At 43.5% G+C, this 18,793-nt stretch overlaps 1 protein-coding gene across 1 annotated transcript in view; it reads right to left on the bottom strand.

The window, feature by feature from the left end:
- Positions 1-3,603, bottom strand: part of CHSY3 (chondroitin sulfate synthase 3) — a 172,962-nt gene extending 169,359 nt beyond the window's left edge. The window contains exon 1 of the mRNA XM_080373146.1: positions 1,092-3,603. Within this exon, the coding sequence (XP_080229272.1) occupies positions 1,092-1,797 (706 nt within the window). The 5' untranslated portion in view covers positions 1,798-3,603. The remainder of the gene's footprint in view (positions 1-1,091) is intronic.
- Positions 3,604-18,793: the final 15,190 nt, after the last annotated feature.

The following is an 18,793-nucleotide window of genomic DNA, read 5'->3' on the forward strand; positions in this document are numbered from 1 at the left end:
AATGAGCCCAAAGAAAACACTGACAACTTTTACCTCTGCAACCGGATACACACACATGTATGTGTGCAAGCATTTCACAGATGAGTGACAGCTGACAAGCAAGCAGCGCATTAAACGACTCAAAATCAAGTGACGAACAGGCTACTGTAGTCACCTCCAGCTAACTTTCAGCAGCCTTTCAGCAGGGTAAGCAGCCACGCTCAGAACCTCGGCTCACGCTTACCGCTTCAGCCCCTCCTTGTCCAAGAGCAGGACACTGCACGAGTAGCAGCAGCAACAGGCGCAGAGCAAAAGGAAGCGGGTTGCAGAGCATCATTTTGCAAAGGTACTACTGAACTCGCTCGGAGTCGGGCGGTACTTTTCAGAGACACGCTGCTGAGGACAGCAGCTTTACAAGGAGCCTTCAGAGGCTGCGTGCGAGCAGCCGAAGCGTCAGCCAGCCAGCCGAGAACTCTTACTAGTGCTGAAAACATCGTCTCCAAGGCGCACCGAAAACCGCAACGGCGGCGGGGCTGCCCGGCCGCCCCAGGACGACGACGCCCGCCCGCGCACGGGCGGCGGGACGCGGCAGGACCAGGCGGGGCCGCCCACCCTTCGGCTGCGCCGGCGAGCGCGGCGGGACGCGGGCCGGCACCCCCCCGCCGCTCCGCTCCCGCGGTCAGCCCCGCTGCCCGCCGGGCCGGTCCCTCCCCGCCTGCTCACGGCAGAGCCGCGCCCGAGCGCCGGTAACCGCAGCACCGCGACCGCCCCGCCCGCGCAGGAGCCGCCCAGCGTGCCCGCCGCGGCCGACACCGGCGCCTCAGCCCCCAGCGCGCCCCGCCGCCGCGGGCTCCCCGAGCGCGGCCCGGCCCGGCCCGGCCCGCGGGGACACCTCCCCCCGGCGGGACACCAGGGCCACAGCGCCGGGACGGCACCCCACACGGCCCGCACTCGGGGGCTGGAGGCAAACGCTGCCGGGGCGGGTGGGTGGGTCGAGGTACCCCCCGCGCCCCCCCCGGGCGGAACCGACTCTCCCCACCCCCGGTGGACCACCGCCGGGCCGCCGCTCCCGTCCCTCCCTGGCCCCCGCCGGCGAGGCACGCCCCGCTCACCTTTAATGTAGACGTCGTCGTCCGCCCGCATGAACCACTCGTACTTGTCCAGGTAGTGGTCGTGCATGTACTTGATCATCATGAAGGACTTCTTCTGCGGCGGGTACGAGTCGTCCACGCCGGGCAGGGCGACGACGGGCAGCGGGGGCAGCCCGGGAGGCGCGGCGGAGCCCTGGCTGGAGAAGAACTCCACGCGGCCCGGCACCGAGGGCGCCCACGTCCGCTGCGCCGCCACCGCCCTGCTGCCCAGGTACTTCTGGGCCGTCATCACCCCCACGTAGAGGAAGTTGCGGGTCTTGGCGCAGCCCCCCCAGTCTTCGCTCCCGTTGTGGCTGCCGCCGGGCCGGCCGCCCCGCTTCTCGCCGCCCTCCTCCTCCTCCTCCGGCTCCCCTTCCCCGCCGCCGGCGGGGCTGGAGACCGTGCCCTCCTCCGCCGCCGGCGGCAGTTCCCAGGGGCTGCTCCTGAAACTCGTGCCGCCCAGCACCGCCGCCGCCTCTGGCGGCGCCTGCTGCCCGCCCGCCGCCGCCGCGCTCCCGGCCGCCCCCGGCCCCGCCGAGCGGCCGTAGTAGGAGCAGAGGCTGGCGCTGCGCCTCTTCTTCTCGCCCAGCTCGGCCACCCTGGGGGCGATGAGCCAGGAGGCGGCCGTGAAGCCCAGCACCAGCCCCAGCACCACGCTCAGCCAGGGTCTGCGGGACCGCGCTGCCATGGCGCGGGCGGGGCGGCTCCCGAAGCGCCGCTGCCGCCGCCGGCGTCCCCGCGCCGCCTCCCGCTGGAAGCGACCCCCGTCCCGCCGCGGCCCCGGGCGCGGCGACTCCCAGCGCAGCTCCCGGCCCCGCCGCGGCGGCCCCAGCGGCTGCGTTGCTCCCGAGCCAAACTTCTCCCGGCGGGAGGACGGCGGAACACTAGCGGCAACCCCTCCGCTCCGCTGGCACCTTGTCACCGCGGCGGCTGGTCCCTCCCCGCCCCTCCCACCGCTCAGCCTCCTCCACACGGCGGCGGCGGCGGCGGCGGCCTCCGCTCCGCGCTTGCCGCTCAGCCGGCTTCCTCCGCGGCTTCGGAGCGCCTCACCCCGGAGGGCGCCGCCGCCGGTACCGAGCCGCGCCGGGGAAGTGGCGGCCGCCGCCGCCGATCCGGAAGGAAACGATTTTTTTAGGTGCCGCTCGCGGATCCCCCGCGCCGCCGCCCGGCCCCGGCCGCGGCGGGTTCAGGAGGGCGGGGGCGGGCGCGGGTACCCCCAGCTGCACCGCTTGTCCCCGGGCGCGCCCCGGTGCGCCCCGCTCCCGCCGCTGCGCGCCGAGAGGCCGGGGCTCATTTGCGGCCGCAGCTCCACATCGCCCGGGGGACGCCGGGGGACGCCGGGTGGGACCGTCTTGCCCTGGCTTCGCACCCAGGGGGTGCTCATGGAAGGGCAGGTCAGGGGTGCAGTTTCGAGGGGAGGGTAACCGTCTCCTCCGCCCTTGCTCTACCCTCTGCACCCCGGCCGCGAACACTTTAACAACTTCACAGCCAAAAGCCGTAGCCCTTCCTGACCGCGTCTTTTCCTGTGGCGTGGGTTTCCATAGCCTGAGTATGTTGTTATTATCACGAGCTCCGAGATGCTGGGGCATCGCATCCTCATCATCCCGACCTCAGCATGACTGCACTGTCCACAGCCCAGGGTGACTGACAACAGGAACGGAGCGTCCAGCCCACTGTGCCTACAGGAACATCCTTAATTCTGAAGTCTGAGATCTCCCTCTTATCCCTCGAATTTGTAGGCACCCCTTATTATAGTTGTGCAAGATGCTTATCTCCAGCAAAAGCCATAATTTTTTCCTCACATCCATTTGTCATTTTGCTGAAATACATCCAAGTTACTGAAGATCCAGTAGCGTATCTCTAATCGTTTGCCAGCAAAGCCACCCGTTTTTGTACCTAAACCTTTGGCATTGTCTATCGCTTCATGTGACTTTCAGTTGTCAGACCTGTATGTCAAGGCACAAGGAGGAGTATGGAAGATGGTATTGTGTGGTACTAGCAATAGTAAGGAAATAGTAAGAGGAAAAATTTCAAGCTTTTTTCCAAAAAGACAGAAATTGCTTTACCCACCTAGAAGAGAAAAATGCCTGCTTCTCATATCCTTAGCTACAAAGAGGTCACTGACGTAATTTTCAGGTTTTCCTTGTGCTTCTGCCTCATGCAGTGATCAGGCTGTGTGCTCTTCATGTTTTTGAGATGTGTGAGCGTCAGGCTCAGGAAACACACCCTCTAGCTTCCCCAGGGCTGTATCCTCTCAAAGCAGTCCATCATTAATTTTCTCTTTACACCCACAGAGGCTGTAACTTTTACAATGCCAGGCAGCAAAGCCCAAGGTACCAGGCACATACATATTCATTCCAGCTGTCACCACTAAAACCAGCCCAGGCAGTGTGTCCGGACACATAAATACCACCCGAGACGTTCTGTGAGCAACAGGTTGGTAGATCCTGGGTCTGTCTTCACTGAACCACTAACAGACAGCAATCTAAGCAGAATGCCTTTACCATGGCATGAGGAATTACCAGTATCATGAGTGTCTGAGCTTTCCATGACTCCTCCACTTTAAAACAGTCTCTCACTCCTTCCTCACCTACTCACCTCACCTCCCTGCAAACAGGTTGTTGCTGAGTCCTGGCAAGTCATGCACAGTACAACCTCCAGTAATCAGGACTCCTTTAGACCCACACAACCCCATCATCACAGTGCCTTAAATTTTCAGACCACTTACTGCTATGGGGTTGCAGGGGTGTGATGTATGATGCTAAGCTACTTCCATTGCTTATGCATACTGAAATGATTCCAGTGAGTGGCAACTGTGCCAACTCCTTAGGTCTGACAGTGCATATTTTTGTCACAAGAACAGCACTTGCACCCGTGAGAGGTGACCATAATGCCTTTCACGTACTTTCAAGATGAAAATGGACCTTGAGGTATTGTGCGTTATCAAGACAGTTTATAAAGGAATTGAGTATGAGGATATTTGCAGCAGAAATATTGCAAGTGTGTACCTGCATTTAAATTTTTAGTTCAACGCTACACCAGTATTTCAATGGAGGGGGGGGCAAATGTGTTTAAGGCTTTGGGTTTATATGGTAGGACTGGACAGACTGGGCTGCTTTTATCGGAGCAACAGTGGCATCTAGTGGTGAGACAGTGCCTTAGCTTTTAGGTGAGACAGTTCAGTAAAGGCATGAAACCCAGAACGTCCTTCCAATGAAAATAAATACTTGATACACTAACTTGTTAGGCCGGGTATCATAAGTTCATGTCTACATGGCTTGTTACATGTTATAACGCATTTGATATAAATATTACACCAATTTCACACTGGATGTGCTTGGAGGAAATGGGAGAGGCCAGGGTGAGGCAACAGCTTCAAAACCCTGAAAGATAATTTTGTAGAAAAAATTCTATTGGTAATTAGAAAATATGTCTTCTGTTCACTGTAACATGTGTTTTTAATTAGAATCTCGGGGCATCTCTTACTATTTTTCCTTTTTCTCTTCTAAAAAAAGTAGAAAATACAATCTCCCATTTAATCCCCATAGTTTTACAGTCTCTAATCAAATTTTACACATATGTCCTTTGATGAAGGAATGGCAGAAACATAGGGGTATCCTCATTCTTAGTAATACTTTTAAACATATAATATTTTTTTAGCTCTAGAAGGAGAGGCCGAATGTTCCTTATCCAATGATGCCAGCAGAAGCCAGTGTTTAAATGGGTGGGTATCAACTTCTCACTCTCGATTTACTTTTTTGAAAGTCATTCTGGCCACACAGAACTCAGTTGTTTTGTCTTCAACAGGCACAAGGCCCCATACTGAAGGAGTGGTCCACACATATGCAGTGTCAGGGAGGAAGGCAGCTGTTTTTTTCCCTGAGTATTTCTTCTCTGCCTTAGTAATAGTCTTACTATTTTTTCTTCTCAAATGCAAGCCCAAAGCCACCAGTGACAGATTTCTAGGAATTACTGGTATGCTTCAAATTCAACACTGCACAGAAAGTAAAGGAAGATCAATCTAGAGTGCATTCTTAGATGTTTTCACTCAACCGGCTTGCTAGCATGTCTGAATATGATGCTGACACTTGAGCTGCAGTTTAAAAATTGTACCTATTGTATAAAGGGCAAGATTGCCCTAACAACACTCACAATCTCTTTGCAGCAGCTGTAGGGAAAAGCATTGACTAAAGCTAGCTGCAATTTAAGTGAGGCTGTGGGTAAGTTGTGAAACTATCTTTGGGCACAGTTGTTTATCCTGCTTGCCATCTCAAGAAAGGGTGCTTTAACAGTGTAGGCTGATTACATAGACCAGGAGCAGATTGGAGCTGAACAGGGAAGAGAAAACATCCAATTTAAATCCAGCATCGGAAAGGAGCTCACTGAATGGAGTTCTGTTGCAGCGTTATTTTATATTAGCCCCAGATATTCTACATAAACAAGCAGGTCCATTAGAACAGCAGGATTTCTCTACTGCATTTGTAGCTAGGTACTTAAATATGCAATGTGTCAGCTGTAAAAAAAAACCTGAAGCGTGATCCTGAGGAGAAATTAATTGCCGCAGTTGTATTAGAACTGTTCTTTGGACAGAACTCCTGACCCTCAACTGTGCTAAGCGTTGCTCTAAAGAGAGCTTTCTAGAATAGTAAGGTTAAGAATGTGCATAAATACAGACACACATATCAAAGATCAAGTAGCTGTTATGGTATTTGTTGATAAAGCAGTTTAGTGCCATTCCAGTTAAGAGACCATTTACTTGGGATTGTCGGTATGATGAGTGTCTCAGCTGTCCATATGAGTTTTTGTCTGTATATGTGTTGGTGTGGAAGTTATATGATGTATCGTTCCCCCAAGGCAGACCCAAATCAACTTCAGTGTATAATTAGGGGTGGGGTGGGGTGTTTAGCTTTTGAGGTATTAAGGACAGGTTTAGAGAAGATAGGTATATTTCAGATACCTATTTTGTGTTCTTTCTAAGAGGATCTTGTTAACATGTATAAATTCAAAAAGCAGCCTTAGAGATGCTTCAATTTATGTTGGAGGAGCCACTACAATCAGCTCAAGGTCTGCTAGGAAATTAAAAAAGAGAAGTGGCAATGAAAGTCATTTTCAAAACAAAACAAAAAAAGCCTAAAAAAAATGTTGACAAATGGATCTGTCTGATGCAAGAAAGAAGAAACTCAAAGCTGAAATACTCATTATCGAAAGGACTGGAGCTATTAGTATTGCTAACCAGACAGGTCTGAAAATTTTGCAGTAGGGTCTCAGTCTTTGAAGCCAAAAAAACCCCCAACTATTTTCACTGCTTTTTCACTACTTTTTTTCTTTAAAGTATCACCAGAAAGCAGAGAATAGCTTCCTTTTCAGTGTGTGAGGTTACAGAAAATTCGTAGCATTTGGCTTTGATAAACCATAAGTGCCCACCCCACAAAAATGGCTCATGTCAGAGCTATCACAGCCATCTGCAAAAGACAAAGAAATTTCAATTGTCTTGTAGAGCAAACTTTTGAAAACATTAAGCTTGAAATTCTCCTTGGATATTCAGTATTATTGTGGAGGTATATACACTTCACTTACAGAGCAGTAGTTGTAACTACCAAGTATCCCTTAACATTTTAATAAGCATTTATTTATGCATTATACATCTGGGTAATCATATACATTAACAGTATATTAACTAAGAAATCGTTTTATTGTCTTTATTTTTATTCTTATGTTCTAAAACTCCAGGGCGTTTATGCTGAACTTGGTATCGTTACATGGTGTCTGCATTATTGCAACATCTGACTCAGCCATTTGCATTTCTACATACGTTTTGATTTTAGAAAGTAACTATAGGTCCAATCTATTAACCCTCACAGCCATCTGACTGAATTTGATTGAAGCCTTTTCTGTTGGTTTTATTGGGTGCTAGACCCAGATAGATCTTGAATAAATATAGCCCTTTCTTTCAAGGGAGATCAGCTCTTTGTGTATATTCAGTCACATTCACACAGTTATGGTCTTGACACCATTTCCTAGCAGAGCAATGACAGCTACTGTGGCAGGAATTTCACTGCAGTATCTTGTTCCTTCACTGCCATCCACAAAGCCATTTCTGTAGCTTATGTACTCGGTCCTGCTCAAGACTGAGATAAGTGAAGTGCAACAGGCACTACAGAAAGCAAAAACTTTGTATCTTCCAGAGTTACAGGTAGTTCTGAAAACCCAGCAGTAACTTGAATTTTAGACTCAAGATGAGTTTGGATCACCGGCTGTTATGAAAGCCATCTTTCACTTGTGAAGCAAATGTACTTGATCTGCAATTTAATGAAAGATAAACATGGAACTCCACAGTCCTGTAATTTATTTTCGGATTAAAGCCAGATTGAAATAATATGCATGATAGGCTGGGATGTGAAATCCATACTTAGGAAAATCCTTTCAGATTTGATGTTTGTGACATTTCTTTCTGAATGATTATTATGACAGTTAAGTTTACATTGGCAATTTGTATGTAAATTTTATTTAACCTGGTTAATTTTGCTGTTCTTTCAAATTTAATTTTTTCCTCTATTTTGTAGCAGTTTTCCCTCTCATCTTAGGATATACATAAATAAGACTTCAATCACTCTCTCTTATGAATAGGAGACATCCCTACACAACTCCCACATCTATGTGAGATACATTAAATAGTCCAATGTGGTGGACAACGGTATTTACTCTTTTCCATCTCAGGTGTCACAATAGCTGTGGACTTGTGTGGAAGGCATAGTCTCAAGTGGCTTTAACAGGTTTGAGAAATTGTACATCATATCTGTCCATGGGGGCTGACACCCATAGGAAATACTCAGATAAGTTAGGAAAGGTACGTATTTCCCAGGTCAATTGCACTCTCATGCCATCTAACTTGTAATGCAGGTATGTTTTGTAACACACTGCACAGGCTTCGATCCTGACAGATCAAGTATGTGGCTGGAGAGCACTGTGGCATCCTTCCAGTCCACATGAACAGCATCTTCTCCTTTGAAGCCACAGGAAGAGATGCATGGTGCATGGGCAACTCTTCTGCCAACAGAGATGTTCTTGCCTGGAAGCAGGGAACACTCTCTGGAGCTACAGTGTGCATGCACTGGTAGAGGCAGAAAGACTTTTACAAAATCCTGCAAAACCTGGAATTTTGCAGATTTGGAGCATGTTTTGCAATTGTTATCCGAAGAAGTGTGCTTTGGCCTTACCTGGGTGGCTTGGGGTAATGTTACTGAAAGAATCCCAAGCAGGGAAATCCCGAGAACGTTCCAGGGGAGTTCAGGATCTGTTCATCCCAGGGGAATTTTGGCAGGAGGACTCTTTTCCTCATAGATTCTTGCACATTTCTGATAATAGAGAACGTAGAGTTGTTTCCTGTATTAACACTGTTGTTTTACATTACCATGTACTATTCCAGTGGTAGATTATAAGGATTAAGCAGAGTAGTTTCTGCCCCTTCAAAGAATGTCGGCAATGTCCTGCATCTCCATATGCACTTAGGATAGACAGAAGGCCATGTACATCACTCCTGGTAAAGAGGTAGCTACGCTTGTAAGAAGCACAGCAGAAAGTATCTCTTTTGAAGACCTCAGCAGAAACATTTGATTCTCAATGTACTCTGAGAACCGACTGTATGGAGAAAGATTAAGGTTGAAAGTAAAAACCATTCTTGCTTAACATAACTTCCCTACCATTTACAGTAGTGAAAGAACTTGTGTAGTGCTTTCTTCCAAAATTTTTACAACTACTTGTTGTAATAGTTTTTACTAATTGTTGTAATACCAAAGGTAATATCACCATTTGACCAAGATGGCCACGAGAAGTCTTTTTTTTCTTTTTTTCCCTGCCTTGGGAACAAGATAAACAAAAGAAGGCAAAATAAAGATTAATTTCTAATAGCAATAACCATACCCTCTGTACACAAATATTTTATGGGTTAATCTGAAGACTGAAGCAATGCACACAAGGAAGCTGCATGGTATATATACATTGTTGTGTGGTTTTGTGAAGGCAGAGGGCACTGCCTGAGAAGTGGATGCCAAAAAATCTGAAGGTTGTTCAAGCCATTTGAAAAGGAAAATCTGGGAGAAGAAATAAAAAATTAAGCTAAATAAAAAAAAAACCCTGAAACAAAACCAAAAAATACCCCACACGTAAACAAAACCAAAAAAGCACCTAGAAGAAATCTCTGAAAAGGAAACAGCAGGATGCCCACAAAGTTGAGTGGCTATTGCTCCCAGAGGAAAAACTGAAGAGTTAACTTCCACTATAAGCAAGCCAAACCAAAATTGACAAGAAACGCACCTTCCTCCAACATTTGGTATCACCAGACCATGTGACATCTTAGAAGGAAAAATTAAAAGGAGAGAACAGTGAGCCTGGAATTCTTTTAAACATACTTCCTTCTGATTCTAAGCATGTTGGTTTGGTGAGCTTCCTACAGTGTTTTCTTTTATGCAGTCCTTTTCTAAGAATTATTTAAGAAGAGGTTATTAACAAGTTGATAACTAACTGAAATTTAGTTAGAAATTTTCCAAATTTGCTAGAAATTTTAATCAAGTATCACTTCTCCTCAGACTTGACATCAAAGTCACTTAATGGAATGTCCTTCTAGTCTGCAACTTGAAATGTCTGGAGGAAGGACAAAGAATGATACTTACATGACTCACTCTGCATAAATACTGCAATAACATTGTTTAGCAATTGTTACATATATCTAGAAAAAAATAGATTTAGTTTGTATATTATGTCACTTCCCACCCTGATCCTAAAGATTAATTTCCAAAGTTTGAATTAAGAATATAAAGAATTGTGCCTATTAAGAGAGCAAAATAGCAAGAATTCTAATTAGAACCCACTTCTGACATATCTAAGTGTTTTGAATTTACTTAGAAGCCATGTCATTGAATTTGGTAGGATTAGGGATGTGTCAATTCATCTAGTTCTTATTACTAACTGAGTTTATTAGTAATCATACTAGGACTTCTAAAAAGCCAGAGAAGAGCAAAGCATTATAAGCTTATTTTTCGTGAGAAGTTTAATAAATTGTCTGCTGTACTAATCATGCACAGGATTAGAAATCCTGGCAGGATGGTTTAAACACACTGTGGATAAACTGTTAAATTCCCGTCAAAGACACTGGAAAGCTGCTTATTGATTCCAAAAAGGCTTGGACTGGCCCTGAAGACTTGCTTATGCTTAAGATTTTGCTACTGCTGTCTGCATTTGAATACAGGTAGGTTCTTTCAAGCTGCACTGGACCGCTGATCAGATGTTAACCACTTCATTGGTAGTTGAGGAGACAGACACACACACAATATGAGGAGTGATTGTGTCACCTTATGAAACCTTACTGTGGTTGCAGTCTGATGGTTCCTGGCAGTATTTTGTTATAATATAAACCATCAGGCGGTATCTTCAGGACCAAGTTATTATTACACCATTTTATTTTTTACATTTTATTGGAAAAGACCTTAGATTAAGCTGTTTCTCTAGTTGCTTTCTGAATTAGTTGCTGAAAATTCCATTACGGTTTTGAAAACATTATCTTTTACTTGTTGATTTCTTGCCATATTTAGCTGAAGTTGTGCAATGAGTAGATAGTTCTTGATACCAGAAGTTTGTCCAAAAGAGTTGTATCTTTGGCAAAAATATCAACCAATGTATATCAAGTGTCTTGTCTAGAGGATCTAGAATTTTGAGGGGAAAACCCAACTAAAGAGACAAAAAAACATTCTAACAGCACAGGGAATTTTCTAAGGGAAAAGTTAGATTGCATATTATATGATTTTATAATTGCATTCAAGAAGAATATTTTTCAAAGCAATTTGACAAAAAACTTCTTTGATTTAAAAGCTATGATGCATATTTGAGTAAAATTATCTGCATGAAATACCAATCAGTCAGAAAGCTTCTATAAGGAAATGTTTGCTCTATTTTAAAAATAGACCATATAACATAAATACAACATGTTTTTATCATTATTGTTTAGCTACAATAGGAATAGTAGATTGTATTAGTGATGTTCGAAACCTGCATTTGGCTGAAGAGAACCCAACAGTTAAAGAAAGAATCATGACATGTTTCCTTTCCACCTTTTCATTTGATTAAGGAGTGTTGTGGCATATTTTGGCTACTGAGTCACCCGGCAAACAGTAGCCCAGATTCAGCAAGAATGTATTCTTTTTAGCATAGAAGCAATCCCAATGGAACTAGGACATTTGACTCTAGAGACCTCAAAAGAAAAAGTCTAGAAGGTTCATTTTGTGCATAAAATTGAGAAAATGACACAAAATTTTGCTTTATAATAGCTATAGTATCTGAAAACATCAGACATGTTGCAAAGTAAAAATACAGGTTGATATTTAGAAGCACCAGTTCCAAATCACTAATATGGGTATTAAGCATGTTATGATTATAGAAATTATATTTTTGAAGTTATGTCCATTTAAACTTTTTTTTTAATAAGGAAGTGCATAATATTCTTAAGCCTAGACATATTTAAACATAGCTCAAGTTACAGTTTACCGGCTGAATTAATCTTTACATGTAAGAGGAAGTGGCTATAGTGAAGACAGAAATTATGAAATTCATAGTTTGTGACACATATCCATTTAGCAACCAGCATTTTCAAAGCAAGGGCCTCAAGTGTGAGGTCTGGCAAATTTGCTTTGCAAAATCCCACTGTTTACGTAGCTAGTTGTATTTTATGCAAAAACTGTGATGAAAGAGTTTGCTTATTGGGAAACTGCCATTGGCACCACTGATAAATACCATCATGTAACAAATTACACAGACTAATGCAGGACTCACAATAGTTTGCCAATTTAGCTTGTGGTCTTGAGGTGACAGTTCAGAGAATTTACAGATTTGCAGTGTCACACCACAAGTTTCAAAAAGGTATTTCCACATGGGCAAGCTTTTAAAATTCAGGTGATCATAATGTTATCTAAACTCCTAAATTATAGAACTCTGATTAGTGTTTAACTATATGTTTAACAAATATGTGCACAAAGTTTAAAGTTTGTTGACCCACTAAAGTCATCAAAATTGATGAATGAAAGGACATCTAATCAAGGGAGCCAATCTTGGGAAACAAAGAACAGATAATGATAACAACACCATTGTCTAAATTATGCAGAAAGAAGCCTCCAAGTGAGAAGGTTCTGGCCGAAGAGAAGACAAGCTGATAGGGTGTTGCAATCCTCAGAAAATTAGTTGAAGGTAGGAGAAAGGAAACTGTGGTCATGGGAGATATCAACCTCCAACTCAAATAGCCTCCCCACCCTGAAAGAGGGCAAACCCCTCTTGGGGAACATGCTTAGTTGGTGAAAACCTTCAGCAGCGCTACCTGAGGCTACGCACTTTTTTGCATTAGAAGTGAAAAACTTGTAACCAATGCCTTGTATGAATGAAAACGAATGTGTGACGTACTGTGAATGTGCAAGTTCTCTGCTGTATGTGATGTGTACCCTGGAGTAACTTGGTGTGTGTGTTAGGACGAAAGATCCCCCATGCACCCTTGTAGAGTTTTCCTGGTTATGATTTTCAGTAACAATAAGACAAAAAGTAATAAATTCATCTGACAATAAAAATAAGCCTATCTGTCTTATTTTCTTTTGGATTATCATGACTGTGGCTGTCTCCAAGATCTGTGGCTATGCAAAACTTGGGTTAAAACAAAAAGGCTTTGGACTTCGAAGGTAGCCTAATTAAGTCAGGCTCCTGTCATGCATGGGAACTCCTCATTCCAGGCTGGAAGATGCAAGGTTGATGGCAGTGGGCTGATCCTGATGAATTTTCATTTCATTTCTATGAAGAATGTCCATTGTTCTTCAGTGTATCATACCCCATTAGAGCATTTGGCTTTGCTCTGCCCCACTTGGTGACAGATCTTTCAGAGCTCCAGCTAAATAGCATTAAATAGCACTTAAAACATTCTCTGTGCAGTTCTGACTAGGACACTAACTTGGCTTTGAGTAAACCAGTCTGTTTGAACTGCTCTGCTTTGAGGCAGAATGTCAGGATGTTATTTTAGGCAAAAAAAGACAGTGTTCAGGGTCCACAAAGACAGTGAGCATATTAAAGATAGTGTTTCCCTGTGAGCATCCTTGCTTTTCATGTAGGCTAGAAAACTCAAAGGACTCCTAACGTTTCTGTTTGGTCCTAAGCAAAACTATAGCCTTTGGCTGAGGTGATGAATTACCACACTGTACCACTATTAAAAAACAACAAAAAAAAAAAAACCCAGCCCCAAACAACTTCACATGCCATGTTGTATCTAGCGCCTCTGAGCTGCTATGGCATATATGGCAACCATAGCAGAAGGGGGTTTTGAAGATCTGCTGAACTGGAGAAAAACAGGAAAGTTCCCCTGAGGCAAGAAGGATAAATTGCTGATTCCCCTTGATTAACCAACCAATGACCTAGTCATCATTCCTCAAGTAATCTATTCCATCACTTCTATTATGTCGAGTTCTTTCCAGATGGCTGGGATCAGGGCATTTAAGGAGTGTTACTGAGGGGTACCATCTGGCCACCCAAAGGATGGAGCCACACGGAGTCCTGGGGGAGGGAATGCATTGCTCAGTTTGGCTGGACTGGTAAGACTAACTGTGGTGGCTGCCAAAGCTTACCCTCTGTCATTTTCCTCCATCAAATCGCTAAAAAAGCAAGCGGGGTGGGGGGTGGGAGGGACTGCGGGGGAAGTCAGCAACCAACCAAACCAGACTTTGTAAGGCTGGAGGTACAGCTGAAGGCATGGCTGTGTGGTACAATGGGAAAATATTTGAGGAGAGGAGACAATCCTTTCCTCCCTGTACCTGGGACATGGACAGTAAACAACACGATATCATCACTTAGAGAAAGTTAGTGGTTCAAGTCTTTTACTAGCTATGTCTCTCTTTATTTTGCCAGTCATAGTAAGTAAGAAAGCAGGGAAGCAGGATTCCTTTGCCCGTGCTGTGTCTATATCACTAAACCTTATTTCTGGCTTCTTTCACTCTAAGTAATCACCACTAAAAATTTCAAGGCTAGAGCTTGTATTTGTCAGCCAACAACTTTTTTCTCTTAACAGTATTTTAAACAGATTCCAGCTATTCAGCAGCTAGTGCAATAGAAGCCTGCATCCAGTAAACCATGTCCTGTCATTTGCAGCCTTTAGCTGCTACCAGGGTAAAAGAAAGGTAATTAAAATGCCCAAACAACTGATACTTAAATCAGTAAGTATAGCTCACAAGTATTTTTCCTTAGACCAATTGAGCACATCAAGATTCCTGCTACTACTTTGAGACTAGGATTTTCCAAACAATATAAGGCCGCACAGTTTATTTGCTGGAGAAAAGCATTTTCTAAAGGTCAGCCTCCCTATTCTGGTGTAAAGGTACTGACCTCAACTATTCTCATATTCCATTTTTTCCCAAAGTGTGATTTCCTGGATAGAGGGTAGGCAGAGGATTCCTTATCTGTCTCTTGTAATGTCAGACAGGAAACATTATATTTTGTTTAAGATTTGCCATTCTCTTTCATTTATTTAGCTTTGCTTTTTTAATCCTAGGACAGTGTGAAGAGTCATATCCTCACCTTCAGTGCACTCAGTGTTTCATCTCTTCTGTTTTCAGAGTTATATTTGAAAGCCTCTTCATACTGAAGAACGCTCAGTGTGCTGCTTTATGCTTAAACACTGACTGACGGATACAGCTTAAGAAGAAGAGCTTCCTTTTCAGTGAAACTGCTATTAACATGGGGGATGTTTGTTTTGTTTTTTGTTTGTATTAAAAGAAGGCCCATGACCAACACTTGTTTTCAGCAAAGTGGTATGTTACAGAATTAGCATGGTTGAATAAGCTCAGAGCACTGCCAGGCAAAAAATCCCTTGGGAGGTAAAGGAAGTGGAGAAGTGGTTCCTTGAAGAAACAATGCCAGGTCTAAGTGAAAGAAGTTCCTGTTATGTGCATTTCCAGTGCAGCCACTGTTATGTGCAATAACAGACTGACCTGATTCAATAGTACATTATTTATTACCTTAAATAAAAGAAGGAAGCATGCAGAAATTGAAAAATAAGCCAAATTACTAAAGGCAAGATGAAAATGACATCAAGCATCCAGGGACCAAAAGGATACAAGATAACAGCAGGTATCAGAGGTAACAAAATGTATCTCATAAGCACAAAGGAAGTGTGTGTCAGGAAAGTAATGATGTGGAGCAGGCCAGAAGGCATGCATGTGAGTACTTATTTTATCTTCCTTTCTTTCAAAATGACATAATATTTATCTTTCACATTATTTTTTACTGAAGAGGTTATTTGTGAACTGGATGATAACACAGAATGTATCAGCACCAATGGCATGAGGATTCAGTTTTGAATAGGGAAGGAAGATACCAAAAAGAACCCTTACAAAAGTTAGGTGTTGCTATGAAGCTGACACAGCAAAGCTTCATCTTAGGATGCATGAAGAACTGGGAAGCAGCTAAACAGGTAAAGCCAGAAGTTATCTCAGAATGGTGAGTTTGGTGAGATGCTAAGAGAATGGAACAGGGCCAGTATAATTCAGTGTTTAAAAATTGATAAAATTTCCTAACTATGACTTCTATAGAGAATAACCTGAAGCAGAACCACCAACTTCTTGTCTTATAAAAACATAACAAGAGCTGAGAGTGGAAAGCTCTCCTGAGCAGTGGGCTCTCCTGAGCACAGGAGGCTATGCTTGGCCTATCTCTGTTTGTTCTTGACAATAAAAGTATGTCCCGAAACTTTAAATTCAATCAAATTAGCAGTTCTCAAAGATGACTCAAGTTCAGTCACTCAAAAATCCTATCATAGCAGGAGGAATTCAAGATATTATTCTTAGTACCAATTCTTTGACTCCATTCAGATTTTTTAGGTTCTTTACTGAGACTGACGTTGAAAACACTGAGTTTGCACTGATGTTTTTATCAGCTCTCTGTCTAAGCTCAAGCGACCTCAGTTTCTCCTTCTGGTTCCACTGGACACCTCTATAGTATGTCTACACTGAATTTGGATGAATTTTCCCAAAGATTTCTACTGAGTTTTCTACATGGAGACCCTAATGCCCTGCCAGGGCAAGTGATTTTCTGCCGTGTCAGTGCTGTACATGCCACTCCCTGAAACTGTGCCATAAAACGTGCTTGTGCTCATTTCTGGCAAGCAGTTTCTGGTACACTGACAGCCACGATTCTTTCCAAAAAGCTGTCTTCCTGGCATGCCATTTCCCTATCTGGTCATGAGCACAATGCCTGTGATAAAATATATTCTAACAGCAGTCTCCGAAAGGAAACCCACTAGTAAGTTTCAGTTTTCAGAATTTTTTGTTTAAGGTGTGCAATGTCATGATGTCTTAGGAGAAAAGAATTGGTTTTGTACTTGCAGGTTTTGTTAGCAGTAAGTTTTGTCAGGCTGCATGTCATACCCAGAAAAGTTTAATACACAATAACAAAGTTAAATTATTGTGTTGAGTTTGTGTGTGTGTGTGTCCGTATAAAGAATGGAAAGATAAAATCAAAGATCACCCCTCTAAAATTAGAGATTAGCATTCTTTTTCCTGGTTCTTCTGTTATTTCTACCTCCAAAAAATCATCAAATTAAGGTTTGAAGAAAAGTATAAGGATTTAAGAAACTTTAAGAAAGTATGTGACACAACAGTAATCACACATATGTTCCCTGGTCTCCTGCCAGTATTTTTATCAAGCTGTTTGCTTAAGAATTCATTTTTATTTTAACATAAATTATCATCTGAGAATTCTAGATGTAGATGGAGAGGTTATAATAAGTGGAAAGTAAATTTATATTTTGTCATCAGAAAAGTCCTTTTCAAATGTAATAGAGCTTATTGCCTTATCTAGCGTATTGTTATTCTTCTGTGAAGAAAAACATGGATGTAAATTAGAACTCAACCCTGCAATCCTACTGCATAGCAGTTACAGTTAATTAGTTTATAAAAAAATTTTGTATATTCTTCAGATTATTTTTTTTTTTCTTTTCTTGACTTTTGGAATTCCAAAGCCAGAAGCCACAGAAGGAGGAACCAGGCTGTAAAACAGAACACGCTGCTGCTACTTGCTAAAAAAGATGGGAGCATCTAGGCTTTTGGCATATTCTGCCAGCATAACTAAAGTAGAAAAAAACCCCTTGTTTATGAGTATCATGTTCAGTTACTCAGAGACCATTAATTTTCTTTTTTCTGGAATGGATAGCAAATAATTTTGTACTTTAGCATTACTGTATGCATGAAGTGACACTTGCATGACCAGTCAAAATCATTCACCTCTTTACAGAGTATAAGGGGAAAAAAAAAGAAAAAGAAAAAAATACACAAAACCCTACTGCTTTCTTGTCAGAAGCAGCATGTTGATAATTCAGGCAGTGTCTCTATGCCAGGCAGCTCTCAGCTCCTGCCATGTTCCTAAAGTTGCTCATGAGCAGGATCTGTTCACCCAGGAGCTGTATCAGGATTTAGCAACAGCCAGAGCCACTGACTCCCAAGGAATCCCAGCTCTCCACTTCTCAAAGCAGCTCTGGACTGTTGCTTAACAGGACCTGCTCACCAACATCCTGACTCCAAGCGCATAATATTTCAGAGTCTATCTGTTTTCACCAGTCTTTATCCATTTTTTTTGGAGTCTGTTTATCTAAAGTCATGATGGCCACTTTTTGAGGTCTCAGGCCCTTGGACAAAGGGGTAGATAATTTTCAACTGCCTCTTTGTTGTAGCTGCTGGTGTATCTTACCTGCAGGTAACAACACATTGGCTGAGGTAGCTCAATGTAGCAAGCCAGTCTCTAGAGACTAGAGTCACTTGTGGTGCGAACACCATGCACTGGAAAAGATGTGTCAGAGGGAGCTGCAAAAGTACGCTGAATTATTTTGAAGCTTAAGTGTGCTGGCCAAACCTGTGTACTGCCAATGTGCAGCATAGACATTAACTGGCTTGTGCTAGAAGCAAGCTGTGGATGTAGCTGGCTCTGTAAACTTGAACTTTGGCAGGTAACCAAATACACTGTTGGCATATTTAGGTAGAACTAGGATGGATCAGTAAAGGTGAAGTTAACTTCATGTCAGAACAGAAACTTGAGAAGAATCGTGCTACTATACTATAAAAGATGATTTACTTAATGACAGTTCTGCTGAAATTCTGAAGAATTTGCGGGCACCTGACATCCTCTCTGAACATCATTTATGAAAGGAAAAATAAACACAAACTCCTAAACCATTGAACATTTTAATGAGAAGGACATTATTCTTATTCATTAGGAGGAATCCCCAACACATGCCCAAGTTGTTATCAAGTTTTAAAGGCATAGTTAGAAGCGTGACTCCTAATAGAGGGGAAAAGCAGACAGCAGAAAAGCCTCCAGGACTTCAGTTAAGTTTACTATACTACTGTGCTATTAGGGACAGAATTTAGCTTTTTTTAGTTTGTATAACTTTATAATGGATGCCTTCCTCAGCATCTCATTGATTAACTCATTAATGGCTTCCTCAAATGGATTTTGCTGATGTGATCAGTAACAGCTTACTCTTCATAAGCAAGTGTCAGCAAGTTTCCTTAGTTCTGAAACTGATATTGGACACTAAGTAACTCCTGATAATTCACAGAAATACATACCATTTCGGTTTTGGTGGGTTTACACTGTTTCTCACCCTTATGGTCCACATC

Source organism: Falco punctatus (genome assembly GCF_963210335.1).
Source record: "Falco punctatus genome assembly, chromosome: Z".
Classification (NCBI taxonomy): Eukaryota; Metazoa; Chordata; class Aves; order Falconiformes; family Falconidae; genus Falco; species Falco punctatus.